Source organism: Thermobia domestica, chromosome 8, assembly GCF_964235325.1.
Source record: "Thermobia domestica chromosome 8, izTheDome1.hap1.1, whole genome shotgun sequence".
NCBI classification, from domain to species: Eukaryota; Metazoa; Arthropoda; class Insecta; order Zygentoma; family Lepismatidae; genus Thermobia; species Thermobia domestica.
The window spans coordinates 276,151,374-276,179,306 of record NC_137461.1 but is presented as its reverse complement, the minus strand read 5'-3'; the positions used below and the strand labels follow the sequence as shown (position 1 = coordinate 276,179,306).

The 27,933-nt window shown below is 37.1% G+C and overlaps 1 protein-coding gene across 1 annotated transcript in view; it reads right to left on the bottom strand.

The window, feature by feature from the left end:
- LOC145693643 (MFS-type transporter SLC18B1-like) overlaps positions 1-27,933 on the bottom strand; it is a 155,071-nt gene that overhangs the window by 79,871 nt on the left and 47,267 nt on the right. Inside the window, exon 2 of the mRNA XM_081769832.1 lies at positions 25,250-25,345. Within this exon, the coding sequence (XP_081625958.1) occupies positions 25,250-25,345 (96 nt within the window). The remainder of the gene's footprint in view (positions 1-25,249; positions 25,346-27,933) is intronic.

Genomic DNA, 27,933 nt, shown 5'->3' with positions numbered 1-27,933 from the left:
GATACATTACAAAGTGTGTCTTGGGCTGCATATCAAGCTGCTCAACTAAGCCCAGAAGAGGGCCGTTTAATATGTCTTTCAGTTTTACTTCCCCTTTTTCTTGAAAGTGCTCACACAGTAGCAATGATTAAGGACTGCATGGATGTAGTGAGCAAAGTTGTCAAGCATCTGAGTACAGGCCAAACGCAAGTGATCACATTTGATCAGCGCTTGTGCACTTTGGCAAAGCAAAATCAGTGGAAGTGGCCAACTGTGCGAAGTGAAGATAATATTGTGGTAATGATGGGTGGTTTTACACATTGAGATGACTGTTTCAAAGACAGGAGGAGATTGGCTTAAAGGTAGTGGTGGATTGAGACACTAGTTCAAGCAGGCATTGCGTCACCTGGAGTATGCGACTCGTTTTTGAACGCAGCACACATTACACGTACTAAGAGAGCCCATGAAGTGACAACTTGTGCACCGTATATTCTTTAGCATCGTGCACACCAGCATTAGCAGAAGATACAGCAGCATGAAAGCAAGAGGTCAGTGGAATTTGCAGTCTGGCGAGACCAACGAATTAGATCCTTTCCTTAGTTTCAACATTGGGATATCGTAATGAAACTCGAAATACGTTTATTTGTTCCTTGAGATCCTCCGACTTTTCTTTGTATCTAGCAGCTTTGACACAACTTACTCCCTGGTTCTTCGCATTGAACCACGCTCATTATGAACGTTGGACACCAGAGCATCTCTGATATATGATTGAACAAAAACGAAACATCCTGAAATTGAGAGAGAATTTAATGCTGGCAAGTTCGCAATCAAGAAAACAAATAGACTTTTCTCCGATATACCTGTTAGTCAAGCTCATGAACAAAACAACGCCTGCATTAAATTGGATAAAGAAGCTGTTGGAATTACAGGAAATCCCAGTGCCCTCAGACGTTGGATGTTGGCAGGACCAAAAGTTGCGAGGACTACTGACGAATTTCAAGATGACTATTAAAAAATTGGATGTCGGAATTCTTTGCTCCACCATGAACAATGCAAAATTGTGCAGACCGCTTTCCTCAAGGATGTGAATTCACTGGTTGAAACCATGAAAGATTTAGGAAATCCGTTCTTAGAGAGAAGCAAAGATTTAATCGTTTTGGATGCAAAGGAAATTGTAGATCCTGAAGTAATAGAAAAAATAAATAGAGCTGCAAATGTACTAAAGATTGGTCAAGGACAGTTTAAGTAATTTGTAAACTCATTGATAGAAACAAGCCTCTTTATCATCCTATCGAACGCAACAAATTGTCACTGTTCGGCACACCAAAATTAAAACCTTGCAGCAAAGGAAAGCAACAGAAAAATAATATTGAGTTTTTCTCACGCCTATACATAGGTTGCCAAACAAGATGTGGCGACAAGATATGGCGTATTCTTTGACCATAGAAACCATTCATTTCCTCTGTCACTTTCTGGTGGAGGCAAAATCCGTTTCGGTAGTAAATGCGATCTTCATACTTGCTTGGAAGGTTTCTGTGAATCGGATTCCACTGCTCTGGACGTAATTAAAGATTGAGCCGCCTCAACCAAAAACCTTCAGCGACTATGCCAATGATGTATTCACTCCATACATAGCTTCAAAACTTAGAAGAGAAAGGCGTTTAAATCTCTATGGGATACATATTGACAGAAGTCACTGAAAGGAACAGCAAGGCTGAAGCGTGGGAAAGGAGTGAGAAGAGGTGTGGTACCAGAAGCAACTATCGCTGGGAACTGGCAAAAGTTCCTCTAAGTGAATGAAAATAAAAGGGAGCTTTTTACATTTCTCACCGAGTCTCTCATGTGCGAATCATTTGGTGAGGTGAATAAACAGATTGTTGCTACAGATGGGAAGACAGTTCTTAGTAATCCCCTCTAAAAGACATTGAATCGATCGCTTCATATACACATGAAGAGGCTGATACACGTATGCTACTACATGTTGCTCATGCATCTCTGGACGGTCATCAGAAAATACTGATTCGTACTGTTGACAGACACAGACGGTGTTAGCTGTTTCCGTATTACAGAAACTGTCTAAATCAAATGAACTTTGGGTAGCGTTTGTACAAACAAAAACAGCTTGGCAATCCACAAAATACCTCAAACCTTTTACCATCAAAGGCACGTGCTCTTTCGATGTTTCATGCCCTAACGGTATCCACTTTTTCTGGTCATGGAAAGAAGAAAGCGTGGGGAACATGGGATGTCCTGCTAGAATTGACTAATGCTCTGCTCACTATATCTTTTGCACCTAAAGATATACAAGAAAATGTTTTGAACACTATTGAGAGATTTATTATTGTGTTACATGATAGAACTAGTCCATGTCATAATATTAGCAAGAAAAATGATCTTCATCAGAAATTATAATGTACAAAGTATTCCATCAACAAAGACATCTCCTCTGTAGGACGTGAAAAGAGCCGTATACCAAGAAGGTCATGTGTGGGGCTAGACTGTGATTTCAAATCCTGAACTACCTTCACCAACGGACTGAGAATGGAGCTAAACAGATGAAGGACTTTATGAACCATACTGGACACATCTACCAGATGCGTTTTCCGTATGTTTTGAACTTATATATGCAAGTGTACCAAAAATTATGTGGAACGTAAATGCAAATGTAAGAGAGCAAATCTTACATGCACATGACTATGTCGCTGTGAAGGAGATTGTTAAACTTGCTTCGAAACTGTAGAAAACGTTTGGTTTTATCCTCCGTCTATATTTTTCTTATTGTATTTTTATTAGTCATAATTGAATCTGCATATTGTTACTTAGACAGCTGTTTCTTAATTATACAGCCCGACTTCTTTACTTGGCGCGAGCTCAAAGGAATTTTGGACCCCACCAATAGCAATGGTGTCAGTTCTCATTATTGTCATCATTACTTTTAAAGAAGAAGAGGTCGTATAGGCCTACCAAAAAGAGAACCATTCAAATGACTGAGAATTATTGTTCTAGTTTAATTGTAAGACACAAGTTGTATGAATAGGTATAATGACACGAAATAGGATCTGATTTATGTGTCTCAACATTGTTAATCGTAGCATGGATAACGGACTGATTTAGACAGATTTTTAATGGTCGGAAGGCGACAAATAGACTTCTACCATGCAGAAGTAGGGTAATTTACAGTTTAGCGTCCTTTTCAGCATCACGGCTATATGATACATGACCTTACGGTTTTACGTAGGACCTGAACCATACCGGGAATCAAACCCGAGACTCCAGCACCAAAGAAGTATATGCTAACTATAGAGTCATGAGAGAGCTCATAATGCCGAACTAAAGAAGCTCATAAACATATGGCTTAACATGTTGTGGAAGGGGACTGCGTCGAGAAATAGTAAAAGTAACTTCAACTCATGTTTGGTATAGTCGAGACCAGTGGTCGCCAAACTTACAAAGCTTCAGATTTAACGTACCGTCTTTAAAACCTATTTTGAACTACCAACCAAAAGAACTACAAACTTTTATTTAAAAAAAAAACTTACATTTGTTTATTGCCTATAAACTTAAACTACAGTGCCACCAAGCGCCGGCTCTCTTTTCCTGAGGCCGCTATTATCACTTGTCATGTCTTGTCTTGTCGTAGACTATTACCAGTCAAAGAGGTAGATGCACCAGCTCGCCAGTCGTGTGTGCTACGAGTGCAAAATGGTCAAATGTGTACCTCACACGGAGGATTTACGATTCAGAAACAAAATTAAATAAAATACAGGACACAATTGGGAAGAAACGACACAATCGGGAAAAAGGTCAAAGTCAGGAGAAGGTAAAAATCGGGGAAAAATTTTAGACAGTAGGAGAGGGTTAAGTTGAACAGGGCAAAATGTTAGAGGAAAGTGGGAAGTGTAAAATGAAAAAAGAACAAAGAGTAGAAAAAAGAAGGGGATGGATGTATGTGTAAATGTAAAAGAAAATATAAGTGTAACGTAGGTGTATAGGAATTCCCACTTAACTCTCTTCCTCACTGAGTATACCACACACGAGGCACTCGCCGTGACGGCAACTGTCAAACTTCGGTATCATTTGTTTATATGGTAGCAGACGATGTTTTTGCAGAGTTGCCAACGGCTTAAAGCATTAGGGAATTAAACGTGCTAGAGACAAAACCAGAAAGTAATCGAGAGAGAGAGGCAGTATCGATAGCAGATAATACATGTTGTTAGTGCTCGATATCTTATTTTTAAAGATCGGCAGACGAACAACAGAAAGAATGATTATTTCAGGAATAATAAAAACTTGCGCTTTCTTCTAATATTAAACAAGACGGCATGATCATTTGAAAATAATTTATTATTAATACTAGGAATGCAATGGATATACCCGATTGCAATGAAATGAGCTGAGCGAGCTTAAACTACGTAATCAGGAAGCGTTTTTCGGTGATTATTCCTCGATGGTACATCGGATTTTTGATTTCGACCTATGTTGTCACTCAGCACGACATACTCTATCAGCGTGCTAAGTTTGGTTGAGATCGGCCAAACGGTCTAGGAGGAGTTCGCGGACAACCAAACGGCTAACCCGAGTATAAGAGCTTCGCTTCGCTCAGCTCAATTAAGATTATAATTTAATAGTTATAATGCATTTGTTGTATCAGTGGCGTCGCAGGCGGTGGGCGATCATCAAGAGTCTCACAAAACCCAACGAGTTTAAATACAATTTGACACTGAACTTTATAAAGACCTATCGACTCAATTATTAATAATCTACATACAAACAATTATGCAATATTTGTTTACATTATATAATGGTGGCTTAAACAGACTTTGGCCCTATAATCTATTCGTGTAATATTAGGTCACTAACATAGGAGACAGGCCGTGAGCCTACTTTAACATTGCAATAATGAAAGCAAACAATTTTTTTTATATTGTTTAGCACTAATAACATCGTTGAGATTAATAATTTCGAACATTTATTATTATTATTACTATTATTATTATTATTATTATTATTATTATTATTATTATTATTATTATTATTATAGGCTACTTTAAAAAAGAAACTGAGGCGTTACAAACTTTTATTGTCCATGGATCAGCGAACATTTCTCTGCAAAATCATCGTAAGAATTTTACTACGCCGCTATTGTGCTGCCAAAATGTCTCGAGCCGTGGCAAAAATGCCAACTAAAGCTCACACCCTCACACACCCACGCGTTGAGCCAATAAGGGTTCACCTGTTGCTAAGCGAGAGAAAGTGAGTGGAATTCCTTCAGCCGATAGCAGCGTTTGCAACGGAAGACTAGGGATCAAGTCAATGTAGCATATCTATAGCTGCATATTGCCATAATAAATTGGAAATTATTTCTTTATAATAAGCAGTGTGCGAAAAATGCTTCTGTTCAGCGCAAGTATAATCTTATGCTGCAGTGTATCATTTTTGTAAACTTCTCAGATTTTACTATGATTTTCTACATTGAAGGGAATGAGATTGCCGACTGAGTTTGTTTTTCTTTCTGATTTCTTTGCCGGAGAAAAACGAGATATCTGTGGTAGATAAGACGTGAAGCAGAGGTTAAAAGGAATGTTTAGATAGTGAGGTCAATGCATGCACCCAGCCGATTTCGCTGAACTAGAGACACCTGACAACTCCTTGTCATACTTTTCATAATGTTATAATGTCTTATCATGCCATAATGTTACAGGTGAATAATCCAGTTGTCCATCAATTACCAGTCATGTGACTAAATTTATCAAATTCCTCTAAACACAGTGTTAAATAATATTAACTAACTAACTAACTAACTCTATGGCCTATGGAACCCGGAGGTTCAGTGCCGCGTTCACAAAAACTCTCCACTGACTTCTATCCTTAGCTAACTGCATCCAGTTTCTACTTTGTATTCCAACCGCTGTGAGATCCATCTTAATATTGTCCTCCCATCTGCGCCTAGGTCTTCCTAATGGTCGTTTTCCGATTGGTCTTCCAGTCAAGACTTTGAAAGCGTCTCTACTTTCTTCCATTCTAGCTACATGACCCGCCCATCTAAACCTCCTAGACTTGACGACCCTAACAATGTTGGGTAAACCATATAAATTATGTAGTTCCTCGTTATGAAGTTTCCGCCATTCCCCATTCCCGTTCCTCTTGGGTCCCAATATTCGTCTCAGGATCTTGTTCCCAAATACTTTAAGTCTATATTCTTCCCTCAGAGTAAGTGACCATGTTCCGCAGCCATACAGAACTAAAGGCATGATTATCGTTTTATATATTTTAAGTTTTAGATTTCTCGACAGAATTCGCGACGACAAGAGATTTTGAACCGAATAGTTACACGAATTCCCTGCTTTTAGTCGACATTTAATTTCTCCGTGAATATGATTTTCCTCTGTTAATATTGATCCTAGATATTTGAAAGTATCCACTTTATCAAAAGTATTATTTAGTATTTTAACGCGTCCATAATTTGCTGTGTTCCGGTCCCGACGCACTTCCATGTATTTAGTTTTCTCTGCATTTACTTCTAAACCCATGTCCCTGCAAGCGTTTAATAAGATCTCTGCATTTCTTTCTATTGTTCTCCAATCATCTCCTATTAAATTTACATCATCAGCATATGCCATAACCTGGTGAATACCGTTCAAATGTAAGCCCTGGTTGCTATCTTTGATTTTCCTTATAGTGTATTCCAAAACGAAATTAAATAATAATGGCGACAACGCATCTCCTTGTTTCAGGCCATTTTCGACGTGAAAGCTCGTGGACAAAAATTTTCCTACCCGGACTTTACTTTGGGATTCATTTAAACACATCTTAATTAATCTAATTAGCTTTCTCGGTAATCCAAGTTCTGCAAGAACGTTGTATAATGTTTCTCTCCTAACCGAGTCGTACGCCTTTCTAAAATCAATAAATAGTTGATGTACCGGGGTATTGTATTCCCACTTTTTTTCGAGTGTTTGGCGAATGGTAAATATTTGGTCGATAGTTGATCGATTTCGTCTAAATCCGCACTGATAATCTCCAATAATTTCATCTGCGTATGGGGTCAGTCTTGCTAACAGAATATTTGAAAGGATTTTATAGGATGTTGACAGAAGAGAAATGCCTCGATAATTATTACAGTCAGTTTTGTCGCCTTTCTTGTGGATTGGAACAATGATTGATTCTTCCCACTCTTGTGGCAATTCTTCCTTGTTCCAGATAAGGAGAATGAGTTTGTGTATCTTGTTCCACAATTTTTCGCCTCCAGCTAAAATTAACTCAGCCGGAATTTCATCTACACCCGGAGATTTGTGTTTCTTTAATTTCTTTATAGCGGTTTCTACTACTATTCGGTTGGGTTCTGGAATATACGGTTCTGCGGTGTGTATCTCCTTTTCTCCACGAACACTAGTTTTTGGTTGCGTGTTAAGCAAATCGTCAAAGAAATCTTTCCATCTATTTAAGATGCTATCCGTGTCAGTGAGAACTGTACCGTCAGATTTCTTTAATATATAAGCACGAGGTTGATAGCCTTTCTTAAATTCGTTGATTCCCTTATACATGTCCCGGATGTTTTTATTTTTGCTATTATCTTCAAGTTCCCTAATTTTAGCTTTCAGAAAATCGCGTTTCTTTGTTATAAAAGTTTTGGAAGTTTCCCGCCTGATATCTGCGAAATTTTGTGTAGTCATTTCATTCGGATTTTGTAGCCAGCGTAATTTTGCCTGTTTTCTCTTCTCTGCTAGTTTTATGCATTCCTGGTTGAACCATGGTTTGTCCCTACGTATAAGCGCGTGTCCCGATTTTTCTTTGGCTGAAATTTTAATGCTATCTCTAATTTCAAACCAGGTATCCTCAACACTAGTGCACTCCGAATCTTCTAAAGCCGAAAATCTATTCGAAACTTCAATCTGGTATTCCTCTCTTACCTGGCTCTCTTCTAATTTCTTTAAATTGAATCTTTCCGTTTTCGGACAATGAATATTACCTTTACTCAACGATAACCTCTCTCGTATTATCGCTGCTACCAGGTAGTGGTCAGTATCACAATCAGCCCCTCTAAACGACCGGACATCAATTATGCTAGATTGCCTTCTTCTATCTACTAAAACGTGATCAATTTGATTATGTGTTTTCCCGTCTGGTGATGTCCAAGTGTATTTATGAACGTCGCGATGTGGGAATTTTGTACTCTTCACGTTTAGGTTTTTGGATGTTGCAAACTTCACGAGTCTAACACCGTTGTCATTACTTTCCTTATGCAGACTTTCGTTCCCTATAATCGGTTTGAAAATATCCTCTCGTCCTACCTTCGCATTGAAATCCCCTAATAGAATTTTCATATGGTATCGCGGGAGTTGGTCAAATATCCGTTCCACTTCTTCGTAAAAACTGTCTTTTATATCGTCATCCTTATCTTCCGTTGGGGCATGTATATTTAAAACAATAATATCATACCACCGTCCCTTAAGAGTAATAAAAGAAAGTCTGTCAGTAACAAATTCAACCCGTTTAATTGCTGGTAATATACGTTTATGAACGAAAAACCCTGTTCCTAACTGGTGATTTTTATTTCCTTCCCCGTAAAAGAACGTAAAATTTCCGGAATTCTCAGATCCATTTCCTTCCCACCTAACTTCCTGAACTCCTACTACTTCCATCCTGTATTTCTCTAACTCCCTCGTTACGGATTTTAACGCGCCTGCCCTGTAAAGACTCCTAATGTTCCATGTTTCAAATCTCATGTCCATTTTCTTTTGCTGAGGTCGTGCCAAGTTATCAGTCCTTGTCCGAGGCTTTTGTGAATATTTCTGAACAAGTGCTTTTTTTACAGGATGAGGTTGTTAGCCCTACCCAAACCCCCAAGCTGGAGGACCACTCCTAGTCGGCTGTCCGCGACAGCTTATTCAGTATATTCGCAGCTAACCTCTATATCTAGAGGCCTTCTCGTCGATCCGCAACCTGTGGACGCGCCATGTCGTGGTGACAGGAACCCACGTTACCCATGGTTAAATAATATTGCACAACATACTAAATAAATAATGTACTGAATATTTCAAAATTCTCGTACATTTGACACAACATTCGATAAAGCAAAATTGCGTGGATGGTACTTTACTTGGGACGCAGATTATTTTAACACATTCTGTAGTTGGTAACCCTCAAGGAAAAGGATGATTTGGTCTTAGTTTCACATGGAGCCATGACACGCTCACCGCTTTGTCGACCTATGCTTACATAGCTAACCAGGGCGTTACCGCAATCTAGGAAAAATATTCCTGCGAGCTAGTAGTAGCTCGCGAGCGACAGTTTGGTGATCACTGGTCTAGACATTAATATGTGAAGATGCTTACTAGGTGCATTTTGCACAAGTGTATCTCCCGTTACGATGTATAGCATTTAGGAACCATTTTAAGATCAATTCTACAAAACTTACGTATTAAACAATAGTGAACAATTTGAATAGGTTGTTTCATTGAGTCAACTATTTCTTAACCTGTTAAACATTCAGTGAAAAGGGTTTTAGATTCGGAAGAAATTGATGTAAGAATTCAGTAAGGATTCTTAACAATCACTATCCACTTGGTTGTGTTGCTTCTTGATTGGTAGTCTGGAATCTGCATATAGTCTGGAAGACCCGCTAATAATTATATAAAAGGTTTCCTAGAAATGTTCATGCATTTAAAGTATGCAAGAAAGCAAGAATTTATCGTGTGTGTGAGAGAGTGTTGGCCTCCGTGTGTAAACAATCTAATTCGTACATTGATAATTATAATTGAAATTAAGTTTACATAATTCTATTTGAGGTTAACCTAATCGTCTTTGCACCAACGTCAACAGATTGAAGTCAGAAACATCATTACAAATTGTTTTGGAAGTAAGATTCTCTAACGATATTATAAATTGAGCTTCTCATTTTTCATTAGAACAGTGGCGTAGACACGAGATGGCTTCGGAGTTGTCAACCTCCCTCTTATCTAGGTACTGTAGATAAATAGACATATAGGCTTCATATAGGCCTATAGCTATACGAAAATCACGCTTGTCCTAACAGGATGTGAGACACAGGGCTGGCTTTAAGGTCCCAATCGGGCCCCGCGCCAGTGCCGTCTACTCTACTGGTACAGTCTAATCTACTCTCCTGTGCTGTTTTAGCAGCATATTAGGCCCCAGGACTAACAAGTGTGTTGTGGTGCCTATTCAGTAGTGTATGCAGAAATTTATTTCGGGAGGGATCCAAAATTTAATATGAGGGTATTTTATATTAAATTTCCTAAAATAGTCCAAATTTAAACAAACGTCGAAATTTTTGGTAGGGGTCCGGACCACCAGGACCCATCTCCTGCGTACGTCTCTGTGCCTATTACTAAATTTTGCTCCTAATACATGTAATTAATACATGCCATTCTGCTCGCGGGGCCCCCAGCGAAGTGGCTTTGGTACCGTTAGGGTGGCTCTGCTACTCTCGGTTGTCAACAAGGGCGCCCATCATGGGGGGCAAGGTGGGGCGCTTGCCCCCCTAAGAGGAAATTGTACTTAGGAATATTGAAAACTCTTTAGAATTTTTACATTAGTTACAGCAAAATTTGAAACTATATTTGAAACGTCGCTTATACTGGCTCCCCCTTGGAAAATACAACATGGGCGCCATTGGTTGTCAAGTACACACAACAACATATTGCAATACAGTTACAGCCATGGTTTCCACAAATACACCCTATGGCCTCTCCCTAATAAGTAAATGAATAGTTTGTATTAATTTTCCGGTCATACAAAAAAATCTAAATTTAATGCTACAGTATTTTCTTTATTTCATTTTTTAAATTTTTATTAACGTTTACAACTTCTGTTGTAAAAATAGATAGCCTACTATGTCCAGGGAGTATTCTCCACACCCCGAACACCCCTATCATTCCACCAATTTCATTACACACGCTCCTGGTCGTGAAAATATTGTTTTCTTTGAGTTTATGCAAAAATGTATATTGTTATTCTGGGTGCTCACCCTCTTTATTTTTGAGCAGCCCTCTAAGTAAAAGATGTTGGCGTTCTTACTGGTTATGCCATCTGATACTACCGTGAATATCGAAATGGTGTCAAACTTTGCTTTCTCCTGTCTGTGTGTACAGTATATATATATATATATATATATATATATATATATATATATATATATATATATATATATAATTAAGTCAGAAAAATCGAATGTATACTAGTGCCTGGTGAATGGGTAGCTGGCTGCCTGCAGTGCCTATGAAGGTTTGTCTTCTAACTCGAATAATCCAATGGAAAATATGTTATCCATCTTCCATAAGTTCCTTAAGGTTTGTGATCGTCTCATCACCATTTCATTTTGTCTGCAGTCGATAACGATTTCAAGCTGATTTATACCTTTCATTAGTAGCTACCTACGATGTTCTCACTAGCGTACATTAGGTTTTCCTGACTTGAATTCATTTCTAGAGCTGTTAAGAAATCTTTGAACCATCAAATTCATATCAATGTTAATTTCATTATGTCTTAAAAATATTAACTTATGGAAACATAGACTTCACCATTGTATTTCCCGTAAAATCCTACCTCGATTTGGTACATTACATGACCTCCTTCCTTTTTTTTTTTTTTTTTTTTTTAAGCCGAGCGAGATGCAAGATGGCCGACTTCAAGGTTGCAGCCATGATAAGAACACTCTCAAATAGACGTCTACTTCCTCCTGGTGTCGGATAATGTGTTTGTTTTTTCATCCCTTTACCTGTTTTACAAATAAAATTAAATGTTCAAATTTGGAATACATTGTTATTTCTTATTCTGATCAATCACGTTTTTGGCCACTGCGGCCGTCTATATGGACAGAAGCACTTTAAATTTTGCTTATGTTCTTTCTTGATATTCCACTTGTCTGTCAAGTTTGGTCAAGAAACTAGATTTCGCCATTGATATGTCTAGTTGTAAGAGAAGAAAAGTATAAAATACTGGTACAGAACCTTTTAGAAATATTACAATTCACAAGGGTGAAATATGTATTTTAAAATTCATTTACTGTCTGCATTTCCATTTGAGTTTTTTCTCTGAAAAATTAACCGCTTATAAGCACGTAGTGTGTTTTCACCAGAAAATCTTGAAGATGGAAAAACGTCATAAAGGAAAATAGGTATAACCACTAGACCGCAATATATATATATATATATATATATATATATATATATATATATATATATATATATATATATATATATATTGGTTCTACAGATCTTGGTGCAAGTTAGTTGTAAACCTGGGGCCCCGCAAAATGTTTCCAATCGGGCCCCGCACCACCTAATGCCGGCCCTGGTGAGACAGAATGCTTTAAGCTCCATCAATAAAATTATGCGTAGGCCTACGTCACTGATTAGTATATTGCCATTCTGTTGATTAAATTGTAATTACGTACTATATCTCAAACTATGAAGTATCGACTTTCCATGTTCTTCTAAATGAAACCTCTGATTAAAGACCTGGTGTTAAACCAAGGCCGTGCCGCGGGTGGGGCGAGCGGGGCGACGGCCCCGGGAGCCGAAGGCAAAGGGGCGAAAAAATTTGTGAGAAAAAAGGAAAAAAGATACGAAAAATTGTTTGGAATATATGTATGGAGGCACTGTCGTATACTTTCGCCCCGGATGCTGATTTTCTACGGCACGGCCCTGTGTTAAACAAAAATCGATATGTTTCAGTTTTACGTCCCACGTTATGCCAACTAGGCTAGAGAGGATGGTGATGATGAGAATGAATTAAATGGTGGAATGAATGAAGTGGGAGGAAACGGTAGAGTCCCGACGAAACATACGCACACGGTGTTTGTCCATCATAAACCCCACTTAGGATGAGCGTAGCTGAACTCTATTTTTTGTACAGAGTACATCCTTTTAACGATAACGTCATTGGATCTAATGATAGCAGCGGAAGTCTGATTTACAAAACTTACAGTCAATAGCGTAGCCAGGATATGTGTTTGGGGGGGCAAGTGCTGTTAGGGGCACATATAGAAAAATTACAAACAAAAAAAATATAAAAAATTACAAACATCAAAGTACTAAAGTACATTCTCGGACCTCTTTGCCCGGCCCCTCCGCCCCCCCCCCTTCCCTTCGCCACTGCTTACAGTGAAAATCGCCCATCAATGGTAAGCACCTACAGGAATTTCTATCTTCACTTGAGAAGTAACTATTCTCTATAGATGGCAGCACTATCCCTCCGGAAAAAATAATGGGACTATCTACGAAATACTACGTATGAAGGTGCAGCTTCCACAGATTACTAGCTCTGTTCTTTGTTCTTTTGGTATATTAGTTATATTTTATTAGTTGGGTTACAATTTTTCTATACATGACAAAATGTAAAAGTACTCAAAGGACATATGGAAACCTCAGATTTCAAACTTGGGGTACCATTCCACGAGAAGCATGTAGTCTATTTCGATGCTGTGTATTTGGAATTTTTGATGGGCGAATGCTGTATTATAGCATAGCCTTATAATTATCAGGGATACAAATAAGTAACAAAATTTTAACCTTCGCTAAATTAAATACTGTACTCGCCTGCACCGATGAACCACTCACCCAAGGCCACTGGTTATTTGCATCCCTACCTTATGTATTTTATTCTCGAGAGTCGTAACTGGCACTTCGGTTCTTCTTCTGGGATCTATATATATACGTACCTAATTGCTTTCAATCCACTCCATACAAGAATTTGTTCGTTGGCCAAGTTGTTTTATTCCTAGTTTCTTAGTGTTCCAATCTGACTCCCCTAAATAAGGATTCGATCCTTCCTCTGAATCGAATCCTTTGGCTCCGATGAATTGAATAAATCAGAAAAAAATAAAATCTTTCTAAGTTTTACTTCCCAGGGTTATGCCGGTTAGGCTAAAGGAGACGGTGATGATGAGAGATGAGTGAAATGGTGGAATGAAGAAAGTGGGAGGAAACGGGAAAAACCCACGAGCACGGTTTGTCCACCACAAAGTCCATACAGCGCGAACTGGGATCGAACCTGGGATCCCAAGCACCGGAGGTGAACGCTCTACCACTGAGCCACCACGCCCCCAAGTTGAATAAATCAGAGTTGAGTTGATTTTGAGTTGAACGTCCCTTTTCAGCAGCGAGGCTATATGAGACGTGGACCTACTGATTAACGTGGACTCCGAACCACATGACTGCCGTGTCGTGACAAAACGCTGTAACTTTGGCGAAGAAGTTTTGCGAAAATGAGCCTTAAAGTTTTCATCCGAAAATGTGATCTGTATCGTGTAGAACCAGTGTAACTAGGCAATAATGGTCAACCAATCAATTTTCACCAAATTTAATCACAAAACATGCATTTACGTAACATTACATGTAACCACGTGTTTCCAAAGTCAAGATACACTATTTCTACACGATACAGATCACATTTTCGGATGAAAACTTGAAGGCTCATTTTCGCAAAACTTCTTCGCCAAAGTTACAGCGTTTTGTCACGACACGGCAGATGAGCTCCCGCCGGGAATCGAACCCGGGTCTCCCGCGCCAAAGGCGCGTACGCTAACCGCTTAGCCACGGAGGAGCTCTGAATAAATCAGAGTTCTCATGCTCTTGTCCAATGTAACTCCTCTTTGCAGCCCAAGTTGTCAAATATTTTTTATAAAAATAGAATCTTCCAGTTTAATGTCCCATGTTTTATGTCCTTTAGGCCAAGGGAGATGATGATTAAAGCAAGTGAATGTTGATGGAAAAATTGGTGGAATGGAAAAGTGGGAGGAAAGTGAATAACCAGAGAAAACCTACGGACACGATGTCGTCTGCCAGGGATCGAACCAGAGACTCCATGTACCAAAGGCGACCACCCTACCACTGAGCCTCTGTGCCCCCGAAACAACTTTTATTAACTGATAAGTGGTTGCAAAGTTATATATGAGTGGACGGGTGGAAAGTGTGCAGAAAGGGATTGCTTTCTCCACATACACAAAGTTTCGTTTCTTCCTGAATTGTAGCAAGCTCTTGTTTGCTCAGTGTTGGATGACTGGCAACACTGGCATCTTTGTACCAGCGTTGCCAGTCATGCAGCCTTCAACGTAGAAATACGATAATTTGCTCTTCTACGATGTACAGCTCACAGATGACGAGAAGAACCCTAGCAGAAATAGTGTGACGTAGGTATGGGCTTGCCCACTTTTCGCACGGGGGTTTCAAATGACACCACGGAATAGCACACAGATAACTACCCGGAGTAGCAGACGACATCTAAGTATAGACCACACCTCAAGAACCGAAAATGTACTTGACCGTATCGTTGACCTTTCCCCGCTTCCCTTGTTTTAGGGTTCTTCTACTCGTCTGTGAGCTGTACGCTCCAATTGATTGGCCGTATCCATGACGTACGGTACTACTAAAATTTTTGTATCAAAATGTAATTTTTTAATCAAAAGGTGTCATCTTCTGTCATGTTTACTCTCTCTCCCAATGATTAGTACACTCGTTGTCTCAACGAGGTATAGTAGTATTTTTGGACTCCCCTTGTTTCAGTAAAATAAATGTAATCAAATCAGTGGATTGCAGAAGTGGCTCGGGAGGAATATTCCTTTCCCCCGGAACATGTGTCTAATTACGATACCAATATTTTTGCAGTACTACTGATACCCTCCATGTATTCAAAAACTCCCGGGGTAGACTTATCATAATTTGTGGTGAACACCAATCCTCGACGCTTTTTAAAAATGGGATGGGCTTGAAACAGGCTAACTTTAATTCTAAAATTCTTCTACTAATTTTCTTTACTTAAAATAATGTTTTCAAAATTGCCTTAATTATTTTTCTAAGTTATTATTTTCCGATTAATTTTTGTTTTTTCAAAGAACACCCTACACTTTTGATTTTTTCAGAGAAGTCCACAGAAAGCAACTTTGCAAGACAACCTCTTAACAAAACAGACCGAAATTTCTCATTGACTAACTCGAAAATTCCGGATATTAACTCAATCAGTCATTGCGGAAAGGCCATATGTCCATCCCCACCACATTTTCATTTTAATGCAAAGATGGGACGTACGCGAACAAACGCGCATTCTCTGTGAAAAGTCCAATTGTCTGGTCACATTATGTTACATATTCTACACTATTGCCTCAATAGCATCGATGTCATTGTATACGTCGAGTTTGCAATCCCAAGTTTTTTCTTTCTCCTCAACAATTTACTTTCTGCTCAACAACAAAGACCGAAATAACCTTATTACTTCGACAGTGAATAAACGGTGTATATTCTAAACAGTCGGAGGTTTGTACAGTACATTATAATGGATGCACATGCTATCGGATGGGGAGAACTCGTTTCGAGAGGATGGATCGCCTGTTGTATGAACAAGTACCGGTATGTTTAAAATGTTACGAGACGAATTTTGGGGCCGTATGCCTTGAATACACTTCCCTGTCCGTAATTGTAACCAGAGATCAAACACACGTATGTGGTTTCATCTCTTGGAGACCGTTAAACAATTTTCTACCCACTCCTTGCACACTTTCTTTATACAGGAACGGGCGCATCTGACAAGTATTACTGTCTGGGTATCCACAATCATGTCATATTAAAATGCGGATAAATCCTGCCCACCTCCCATTATAACAGTGTGCTATCTGCCAATATGTAGCCTCGAGTGTGTTCTTTCTCTGCAATACTACCAGTCAGGCTGGTCATAATTATAATCATCTTGGTTGCTGGCCACACTTACTTGTGTGGAGGGAGCAATTCAGCACTCAGTGTACATTGTAAACATATACGGAAGAAATGTCACTGTAGTTTTTGACTGTTATCGTGAAGATGGGACAAGTAAAAGGAAAGCTTTGATACTACTACCAAACTGTAAGACTTTAGCACCTGGTGATCGTCTCGTTTTTTGCAGCTGTAAACAATCTTGCTCTTTGTGTAAGAAATATAGGATTAGATTGTTCCGTCATATGTGAACATAGTAATGGACTTTCCTGCGTTAACTCTCCTGCCTATGACGTTGTTATTGACTTCGCTGATGACCAGTGTGAACAGTGTAGCATTTTGTTTTAACTAGATTGGACTGAAAGCTGAATTGAATTTTATCAGTCATCAAGTAAACACCGATTGTACAAAATGTGTAGCAGTATTGTAGAAATTAGAATATTTGGTTTTACTTTCTACATTGCATGTGATTTGGGTGGTCCGTGATGTTATTAAAGTATAAAGTACATTATTTTGCATTGTTAAGCAGCTACCGATTGTTGCCAGTTGAGGTGATAGATAATGGAACGGCCCTAATCTAAGTTAGGAACAATTCCCTGAACCAAAGTTGGCCATATTAATTAACAATAATACAAATAAAAAAACAGTAACCATAAATTTGTTTATAACAGTTACAAATAAAATACTTACTTACGTGCACAGACTATTAATATTGTATACGGTATACTATATTTATACTATATTGTATACGGTATATATTTTAAATCTAAGAGTTATATTTCGTTCCGTTTGTCATATATTTGTGGTATATTAGAAGGGTAAGAGTGCCATTATTGGATTTGATTCTCTGAAATTTTTCTCACTTGCATTAAAAAACAGGATTAAGAAATATTTTTTCTCCTCCTAATTCTTCTAGATATTGCAACGAAACTTATCACATACATTATGTATAGACAGTAGTATTTTTCAAGGTAGATTATATTCAGGCATCTGTGCCCGGTACTGCTTCAGATGTCCCCAAATTTCAAAAAAAGGGATTTTTGAAGGGAAATTTTCATATCTATCCCAAAACATTTTTCTTCTGTACACTATAAACATATGTGAATGGTATCATTTAAAGTCTTGTTTCATTCTGAAAAAGAATGACGTATTAACCATGAGGCTTGGATCTATAGTACTGTGTTTGGAAACTTGAGGGATATAGGATTTAGATTTCTGGGCTTTCGGCATCTAAGGCCATTTAGTCCTTCACGTTTTGAGGGATGACGTCCCTCGGCGAGCAAACAATCCGGGGAAAGGGAAGGAAGAAAGGATGGGGTAAGGAAGGAAGTGGCCTGGGCCCTATAAGTTAGGTACCACCCCGGCATTTGCCTGGTGTGAATGAAGAAAACCTCATTCAGGGTGTCTGGCCTGAAAAAGCGTTTTTACACTTTTTTCGACCGAATGCCCCCACCGGGAATCGGGCCCGGGACCGCTCGCACCGAAGGCGAGAGCGTTATGTTTGGAAATTTTATATATATATATATATATATATATATATATATATATATATATATATATATATATATATATATATGTGTGTGTGTGTGTGTGTGTGTGTGTGTGTGTCCCACTTTTCCTTATATATATATGAAATTTGGTATTGTCAAGTAGGATGAGAAATATTTTTCCGTCTTAACTATTCTAGATATTGCAATAAAACTTGGAACACACTTTGCATATAGACCATAATATTTTGCAAGGTAGATTATATTCATATATCTGTAGCCAGGGTTGCTCCAAAGAGCACATTTTTAAAAAATACGGAGGGAAATGCTCTATTTTACTTCGAATTTCCCTTCCCTTGTACATCATGCAAACATGCGCATGATACCATTTGAAAGCATGTTTTATTCTGAAAAGAATGACGTATAATCCATGATACTCGGACGAATAGTACTGAAGTAATAGCTACTTAACTGAAAGTCAATATTTTCTTCAAAAATGCAAGAGTCTAAAAGGGTTAAGGGGTGTAGAGAGGAAAGCAAGAGGGGGAGGGACTTTTCAGAAAATACTCCTTATACTGTGGGCTAACGTTCCTGAAAAATTCAGCTTGTTACTAATTACCATGTTTCTGAGTATACAAACTTTGGTTCGCCGCCAGCAGACACTTTCATCATCATTGCTAATCAAACTTCTTGTGCTCGTCGTCGTTGTCGAACAGAAGAAAATTCCGCGCGTGTTACTCCAAGGAATTGCATTAGTCTTCGCACGATGTGTACGACACCGTAGACAATATAGGGTATGAAATTCGCGAAATTTCAATAAAAAAAACAATAGGGCGGATAAAAAACAACCATGTTCTACAACTTAGAAATAATGAGGCCGAAATCACATATCACCCTCCGGCTAAGAAAGGGAATTCTGTAATAATATTTGGCCAAAATATGGATATTTCAATTTAAGTATTTTGTTGAGGGACTTATTTTTTGTTAGGATTGCCACTTGGCTATTTTACGGCTCCAGCAGCATTTGAAAGCAATGTTATAAAATGCAATGTATTAGAAATATCGATCATCCGGGCAAAATATAACATTGTCTGTAATTTCAGGCAGTGTTCTGTAGGATTGGTCTAAAATAGTTCTTTAGTGGACAGCCACAACTTGATCGAAAAGTAGGAAGCTAACTAAAATTGTAATTTCTAACATCAATTCAGCATAATATTTGATTCTTGTTGGGTTTCTTGAAAACTCGAGAGTTTAACGATCATTTTAAATTTTCTGTAACTTTTCATTGATTTTAGTGGGAGATTGTCTTAAAATAAGCTGAAGGGTAGGTATTCAATTACGAAAGCCCTACCGCCATCATTGGAAGCAGGAAGAAAAGTAAGGGAACGCCGAAGTACGGCGTTCCACTACTTCCATAAATATCTATGGTGCCCCAGCTTCCTAGAAAAATACGATGTGCAAAGATACTAACAGGGGATGTCGTGATGTGATCCGTTCCCTACCTTTTCTGATTGGAGGCTTCTTTAAACTTTATCATTTTCCGGGAAATTTTAAACAATTTTCAAATTTACTTAAATTTTTCCGGGAAAATTGCTATAATTTTGAAATTTATATCAATTTCTGCAATTTTGGTAAACAGGTTTTTACTCCTGGTGGGGAGTCATCCCTTGAAAATTGCACTGAATTGTGATCTACGGACCTCAATTCGCAGTAATTCTCAAAGATATTGGATTTTCTTTGACATATAAAGTAACCTAAAACAGTTCTAATATTTTTTGCAATTTTCTCGATGTACGCAATTTTTTACCCGAGTTATATATGGACAACTCCAAAAGTGCATTACCACCTGCAATTCTCCCTTTCCTACAATAGTAGGCACCCCAAAATCAGAGTCGTTGGGGTGGCTGAGAATTAGAAAGTCGTTGGACCAAACCTGAATTTCGTTACAAATAAATCAGTGGCAAACTGCAAATAAGACAACAAAATAAATTGTTAAGAATGACGGTTTTCTTATCGTGAGTTCAATGGATGACATAGAAAGTTACTAAATGATGATCGTACTTAAGCAGTTCAATCAAGATAAGTGGTAAGAAATAGATATCAGAGGAAAGTAGATTCTCACATTCTTCAAAGAAAATCTTGTAAAAAAAAAAAAAAAAAAAAAAAAAAAAAAAAGCAGGTTACGTAATGTAAAGGTTTAATATAAAACCCTAACAGCACAGAAGCAAACATCAAAACGAAGCGGAATGAGAAAAACAGAGTTCGGGACACTAGTGGCGTAGCAGACTTGCGAGCCTCCCATGCAAAATAAACAGATGGGACACTGGTTGTAAACTCAATTGTTGTTATTATTATTATTATTATTATTATTATTATTATTATTATTATTATTATTATTATTATTATTAAGAACTCATTTCCCTTTCAAAATCTCTGACTCTGCCTAACAGCACGTCTGCATATGATTGTCATGTGTGCACTTTTTGTAAATGAGCGGTCCCAGAGGCCGAAAGAGATGGAAATCTCAGAGACAGTGGAGCAAAATCTTCTGTAAGATAAATTCTACGTCAGAGTTCAAAGCACTTTTTTCGACAGGTGCTTTTTGTTTATTTTTTCGGAAACAAAAGTATTTACGGTTAAGAAATGACAGTATATAATATTGCGAATTTGCAAGCGTATTTATTTACATTGCAACTTGTGGTAATAAAGAGATTGTCATTAGAAGACATTATTGTAAAAGTTTTATTTTTTCATCCATCGCAAGTCTTATCCCTCGAATATCGATATCGAAAATTTAGGATGTTGATATATCGATGTCGGTATATTTGCGATATCGAATGTTGATGCCGAAAGCCCAGAAATCCAAATTGCATGTTGATATATGTCAATATCAATATCAACGATATTAATATATCGACATATTGTATAGGCCTAGATCCGAGAAATAATGCTTGGAATATACTGGAATCAACAATGAAAATCTAAATATGTTCTTCCATTTGTGTACCCAAGGTTGAGAGGTAAGGAGGTAAACCCGAACAAAAAAGTTTAAGCCCAAAAAAATTGATAAAATTAAAGTAATTATACTTTCCATTTAACAGAAAATTAATACTGTAATGTACCTTTTATTTCTGTTTCTGACTGTCATCACATATCAACGACAATACACATATTTTACATAGTAGAGCAATATACTCTATAATTTTTCACAATTAAGCAAACTTGAGATGAAATTCCAGTAATATTAAAGAAGAATGTAATACAAAATAATCATAATTCATTGTCCTCATTTCTATCAGTACTTTTGCCACAGATTGAGAGCTACAAGACTAATAGAGCTATAAATGAGAGGTTCAGACTAAAAGAAATGTACATTTTGCTGTGATTGTCAGCTCTTTTTAAATATAAGACCCCCTATTCCGGGTTAACAGGCTACCGGAGTTTTGAGGTAATCGGTACCCGAAAGTGTAAATTTATCGACACTCAAATTTCGACAGTTTGTTAAAAGAGATTTAACATTTCATGTTGTTATCTCTTCGTTACGAAAACACTTCTGGTTGGTTTTATTCATGTTGAATTACTGAACTTACACACTCCGCATTAAAAGATTCCGACAGCTAAGTCGTGCAGCTACACCACTCAATATACACCTTCTTATACCATAATCGTGTCTCTCTCCTCCTTTCCTCTCTCCCATACTAAAATCAGCAACAACATGAGCACAATTCTAATTTCAAAATATATATGTGCATCATATAACATATACATCAATAAAGCGAAATAATAAAAATGAGACGAAACAAGATTCAGAAGTTGATGTAGGGAGAAACTTAAATACATTTCAATGAAAAATTGAAACCAATATATATCTGTTAGATGTACAGAAGTGAGACAGAGACAAAGGGGACAAAAGAAGAAACAAAATGGAGCACAGATAAATATATTTAATTCAAATGTAGTAAGAAAACAACCTAACATTTAAAGTTTCGTTTCCAGAAATCTAACAGTAATATAGAAATAACGTTTGTTTTCTTATATTTTTCGGAACTATTCGAATATATAGAGTTTGCTTGAAAAATTCATTAAGTCGCTTTTCAAGTGAATACCAAACATCGTAGTCAAATTAAATACTCAATTTTCAGTGAAACTGAAAAGTTGTGAGACACATTTAGAATAATGCCAAAAGTTTAACACATCCTATCTTTCTGCGTGGTTCGGTTGCAAATTCGGTAGTGTTCATTACACGTACTGATCTGAAATACATTATAATAAACCTAGTAGGTAGCGTAGGTCATACCTTCCATTCCACACTACTAATGCGAACTGAACAAAAAAGAAAAGAAAAATGAATGAGTATTATTTTACTGCCAAAGAAAAAAAAGAGATTTTTACTCAATTCCTTGACATATCTGTGTTTGTGTGTGTGTCAGAGAGAGAGAGACAGAGAGAGAGAGAGAGAAGAAAAACGTGAAAGATGTGATAAGGAAACGTCAAGAAATACGGATAGAGAGACGAATATAAATATGGAAACTAATTATAATTAAAATATATGATGAAGAATACTGATACTGTTTAATCTGATTAACCTTGTTGTAACTTCTCTAACCGTGGATGAACTCTGTTGATAGCGAATATTTTATGGGAAAAAATGATATTACCTGATGGGGATTCGAACCGATATTTTCCGTTTAGAAGTCTGGCAAGATACTAATACATCAACGCTTACGCTACCCGAAACATTTTTAACAAGTGGTATAATGGTTCTTTCTAAGAACAATAACATGAAAAGTGCATACTACAGATGAATTAAGTGTTTCGAAATGCCCTAGTAGCCCCATAGTTATGATTTGCCCTCTCCCACCTAACTTTCGTAAATCATCTCCATCGTGCTACAGGTGTTTGCTTCCACATTCTTACAGATTGCTCGTTTAGTATGAGAAGTCACTCTTCGATTCTTCACGATCACTGTGAAAAATATAAGTTCTGATTTGAACAGAATTTGAACCTATGTTCTAAACCTATACTACTCGTAAGTCTAATACATTACCCATACACTATCCTGCCAGCTAAAACAAAAACCCAAATATTACTCAGTTCTGATCTTTGCAACAAAGAAAGTCTTCTACAGTCTTCTTCCTGTAAGGTTATTTACACCAAAGTGCAAGGCAAAATTCATTTATTCGACGACTTGGAGACAAATTAGTACCTGAGGGCCGCGGTGGCTCAATGGTAGAGCGTTCACCTCTGGTGCATGGGGTCCCGGGTTCAAACCCTGCTCCCACCAAGTGAACTTTGTGGTGGACAAACACCGTGTGCGTGGGTTTTCTCGGGGTTCTCCCGTTTCCTCCCACTTTCTTCATTCCACCATTTCACTCATTTCTCATAATCACCGTCTCATTTAGCCTAAACGGCATAAGCGTGGGACGTAAAACTCAACGATTTCATTTCATTTTTTTACAAATTAGTACTGACTAATAAACGAAATTACATATAATTCAGGGAAAATTACAGAAATAATAACATACTATGCAGTCATTTCGCCATGAAAGTTCAAAAGTACACTTATAATAATAATAATAATAATAATAATAATAATAATAGTAATAATAATAATAATAATAATAATAATAATAATAATAATAATAATAATAATAATAATAATAATAATGTTTAACTTTACTGTGTTGCCACTTCAACGAATAATAATATCAATATCCTTCTATACTTGCGATACCACGTACAGATACGTTTACGGAGACAATGTAGCGACCATTCTTTCAAGATTAGGCAGTTGCCTAATTTTGTCTTCCGTTTCCAGAAAATCCACGCACGTGGTGTTTATCCATCAAAAGTCTATGTGGCAAGAGAATCTATCTTATGTATACATAAAAATCTGGAGCAGTAGTACACACATCATGAAGAAGCTAATGCCAATTTGCAAAAGCAAAATTCCAATGGGTTGTGAATTTCGATTATGTGCTGCGATCATATTTTTTTCACGCCCTACCCTAGAAACTGTTCGATGCAGAAGGAAGAAGGTGTTGCATCGAAGTTACACCACCCAAGTGTAACGTATTATCATTGGGGGTCAAAGTGAAACAAAACGAACCCTGCAGGGCTTATAACTCCTTCGCTCGCTGATACTCGTTCAGCTGTTTCGTAACGAAAGTGAATAACTTTAACAATAAAGTTGTGTGTGCAGTATTTCCCCTCCTGGTGCCTCTGGCACTTCCCCCTCTTTATCTCACAGCTACCCCCTACAACTTCTTGCTTCGTGAGGGCCCCCTTCTTACTCTCCTGTTGGTTTATAACGTCAATGTTTATAAGAGCTATCAGATATCTCTAGGTGTGTGTTAGAAAAAGCATAATTTATGCATTATTAATGGCGTACTTAGTGGGCTGGCTATCGGGCTTAAGCCCCGCCACGAAATAAATTTGTTATACGCTCAACTGCATTAAAATTTGTCAGCACTCAAAAAGTAAAATATAAGTGCTTACTCATGTGTTGCGCATAGCCCCTCCCCCGAAACAAAATGCTAAATACGCCACTGTGCATTATATATTACGTACAATGCAAAACGAGTATTATTTTCATATTATTTTAATGAAAAAAAGTATTATTAGACTCCTATGATTTTTTTAAAATAAAAAACTTTTATTTATTTATTTATTTATTATTTCTATTTATTTATTTATTTATTGTGTGGATGCGTAATTCAACTTATTATTTTTATAAAGTGATTGTTAGTATTTCAAAAGTTATGAATTTCAAAGTAATAGGAACAAAAGGTAAAGCAAAAATCCCATATTTAGATCTTGCCTTAGCTTTTATTAGGCAACTGATTTCTTTTAAGATTCATAACTTTCAAACTAATGACAAGGAACACTGGGCAGGATATATCGCAAAACCTATATTTGGTTAAACTCTGTGTATACGTAGTACATCTGAGAACAAATGTCACACTCGTAATTTTAGCTGGAACTGAAAACTGTGAAAGACACGACAATTCATTACACGACTTTTGATCGCGCTCGAAAATTTTTAGTTAGAAAAAATTAATTTGTATTAGATATACTCACGTAACGGCCAATGAGAGGGCTGCTAACAAATCCAGTCAGTTCATAAATACCAAATACTAATCCATACTCAGTTGCTGATGCGCCTTTGTTCTCCGCCTGTAAAGAAAATTCAAAATATGTTTTAAAATAATGACAAATAATATGCCAGTTACTGTTCGGGGTATTCCGTCACCATCAAATATATTCTCGACACTTTTCGCGATGTATGTGTACCGTTAAAAAAAACAATAGAATCATTTGGCTAATGAGCATTGTATTTTATAACAGACATACACACCACAATATACACCTACATACAGGGGGTATTTTTAAAAACTCATGAATTTCATTTGGATCTAGAATTTCTAACTAAAGATCGATTTTCATGCGGTTTCCGGCAAATGATCAAGGAATGATGGGAGATTTATGGAACTATGTTCACTGGTTTAAATTCATCGGGGATAATATCTATCACGCCTCAATAAAAACTGCAAATTTTCGCCAATGTGCCTTACAATTGGAATGAGGTGCGGTGCGGTGTAGAGATTTGAGTTTTCTTCGTCAGATGGCAACTTCACCAAGGTCAACATAAAACAGGAAACTTTGCTACCGTATTGAGAATTGTGTTGTACTTTCTGTGTTACTGTATGAGTATGATCAGGACACAGTGAGAATAGTATACTCTTAGGAACAAAATGAGTTTGTTAAAAGTTTTAGAGAGCGGAAACTGTTGTTACTATGCAAAGGGCATTCAGTAACAAATTTCCTCACCTTCTGCACAAGACAAGAACAGAATGTAGTCGGTAGTGAATAAACTGTAAGAAACAGGATCGCTTCTGAGTGAGACAGGGAAGGATTGGACTCCGCAGTTGGGTGTTGTGGAATATATTAGTTATCGATTCCTTAGGTCACCCAAGAAATTTCTCTGTCGCTTGTGGCAAGAAACCAGCTATAGCTATCCACATGTGATTTATTGGTGTTACTACTAACACTTAATTTGTATTCTGCAATTTCGCTTCAAAAATCCAAAACCTCATTCCAATTGTAAGGTACACTGGCGAAAATTTACTGCTTTTCTTCAGGTGTGATCGATAGCACCCAGGATGAATTTAAACCAGTACACATAGTCCGATAAATTTCCCATCTTCCCTCGATCATTTGCCATAAACCGCATGAAAATCGGACTCCACTTAGAAATTCTACACCAAATGAAATCCGTGAGGTTTAAAAAAATTACTATATATATATATATATACTACTGCTCAAAAGTTTTCGATCACTCCTGATTTTTGTAAGCATTTACTGTGATCCTATTATATTAGCACAAAAACTTTACCTCCTTGCATCAGATGTACTCTTGTTTAAAGCATAGAACTTAGCGACAGTTGAATTGAGGTCTGAGAGGTACTGTAGATGATGTCAATTTATATTTCATAAAATTGAAAACAATATATATATATATATATATATATATATATATATATATATATATATATATATATATATATATATATATATCGTAGTATAAAGAAAAGTCTGAAAGGTAATTCAATATATTAGTTTTGTTTGGAAAGTGTAGACTTAGAGGGTCAATGTAGTGACAAACATTTGGAAGCGAAAGTACTTTTCCCAATTATCTGTACGCTATAGGTATGCTGGTTTTAAAAAGCTAAAAACGTTATTGTTTGAAAAATGTTTATTGCGGGCAATATACATCCTTGTCTGTTCAATTGTCGCACAGTGGAAGCGTTTCGTAATGCTAACAAGATTGACACTATTTTACTTTTTGTAATCAAAAACGTTTTGTATTTAACAAATTTTGTAATAAATTGGTGAAGGGGATAAATCTCGGTCGATTATTGACTCTACCGAAATCATTACTATATATATATATATATATATATATATATATATATATATATATATATAGGGTGTTTCAAAACAACACCGACAACGTTTGGGTCGTGATTACTGACACCAACATAAGACAAAGTATAGACCATCTTGGGTGCACAAATGCTTCCTTTTGGAGTTATAGGCTGCCGAAAACATGAAAAAATTAAATTTAAAGGTCCATAGCTCCAAAACTATGAGACCTACCGTAGTGGGGTCAAGACTACACTTAGGAACTAGTATATGCGCTATTCAAATATCCAAGTTTCAGAATCCTGTAGTACTTCCGCAACATTTTTTATGGAGATAGTTGGACAGTACATTAAATTATGTACCCGCAGCCAAACTCCCACTATAAAAATTGCTTTTTGAGTACTTTAGGATTCTGAAACATGTACTTTTGGATAGTGCACATATTAGTTCCTCAGTAATGTCTTGACCCGAGTATGGTATATCCCATAGTTCTGGAGCTATGGACATTTAAAGTTTATTTTTTCATGTTTTCGGCAGTCTATGACTCCGAAAGGAAGTATTTATGCGCCCGAAATAGTCTATTCTTTTTGTCTTATCTTGGTGTCAGGAATAACCTCCCAAACGTTGTCGGTGTTGTTTTGAAACACCCTGTATATATATATATATATATATATATATATATATATATATATATATATATATATATATATATATATATATAATTTATTGGATATTAAATTTATTTCCAATGACAGTTCAAATTGTGCGTAAAGTCTTTGGCGCACCCAGTATATATAAAAACTCTACGCACACTTGGACTGTCATTGGCAATAAATTTA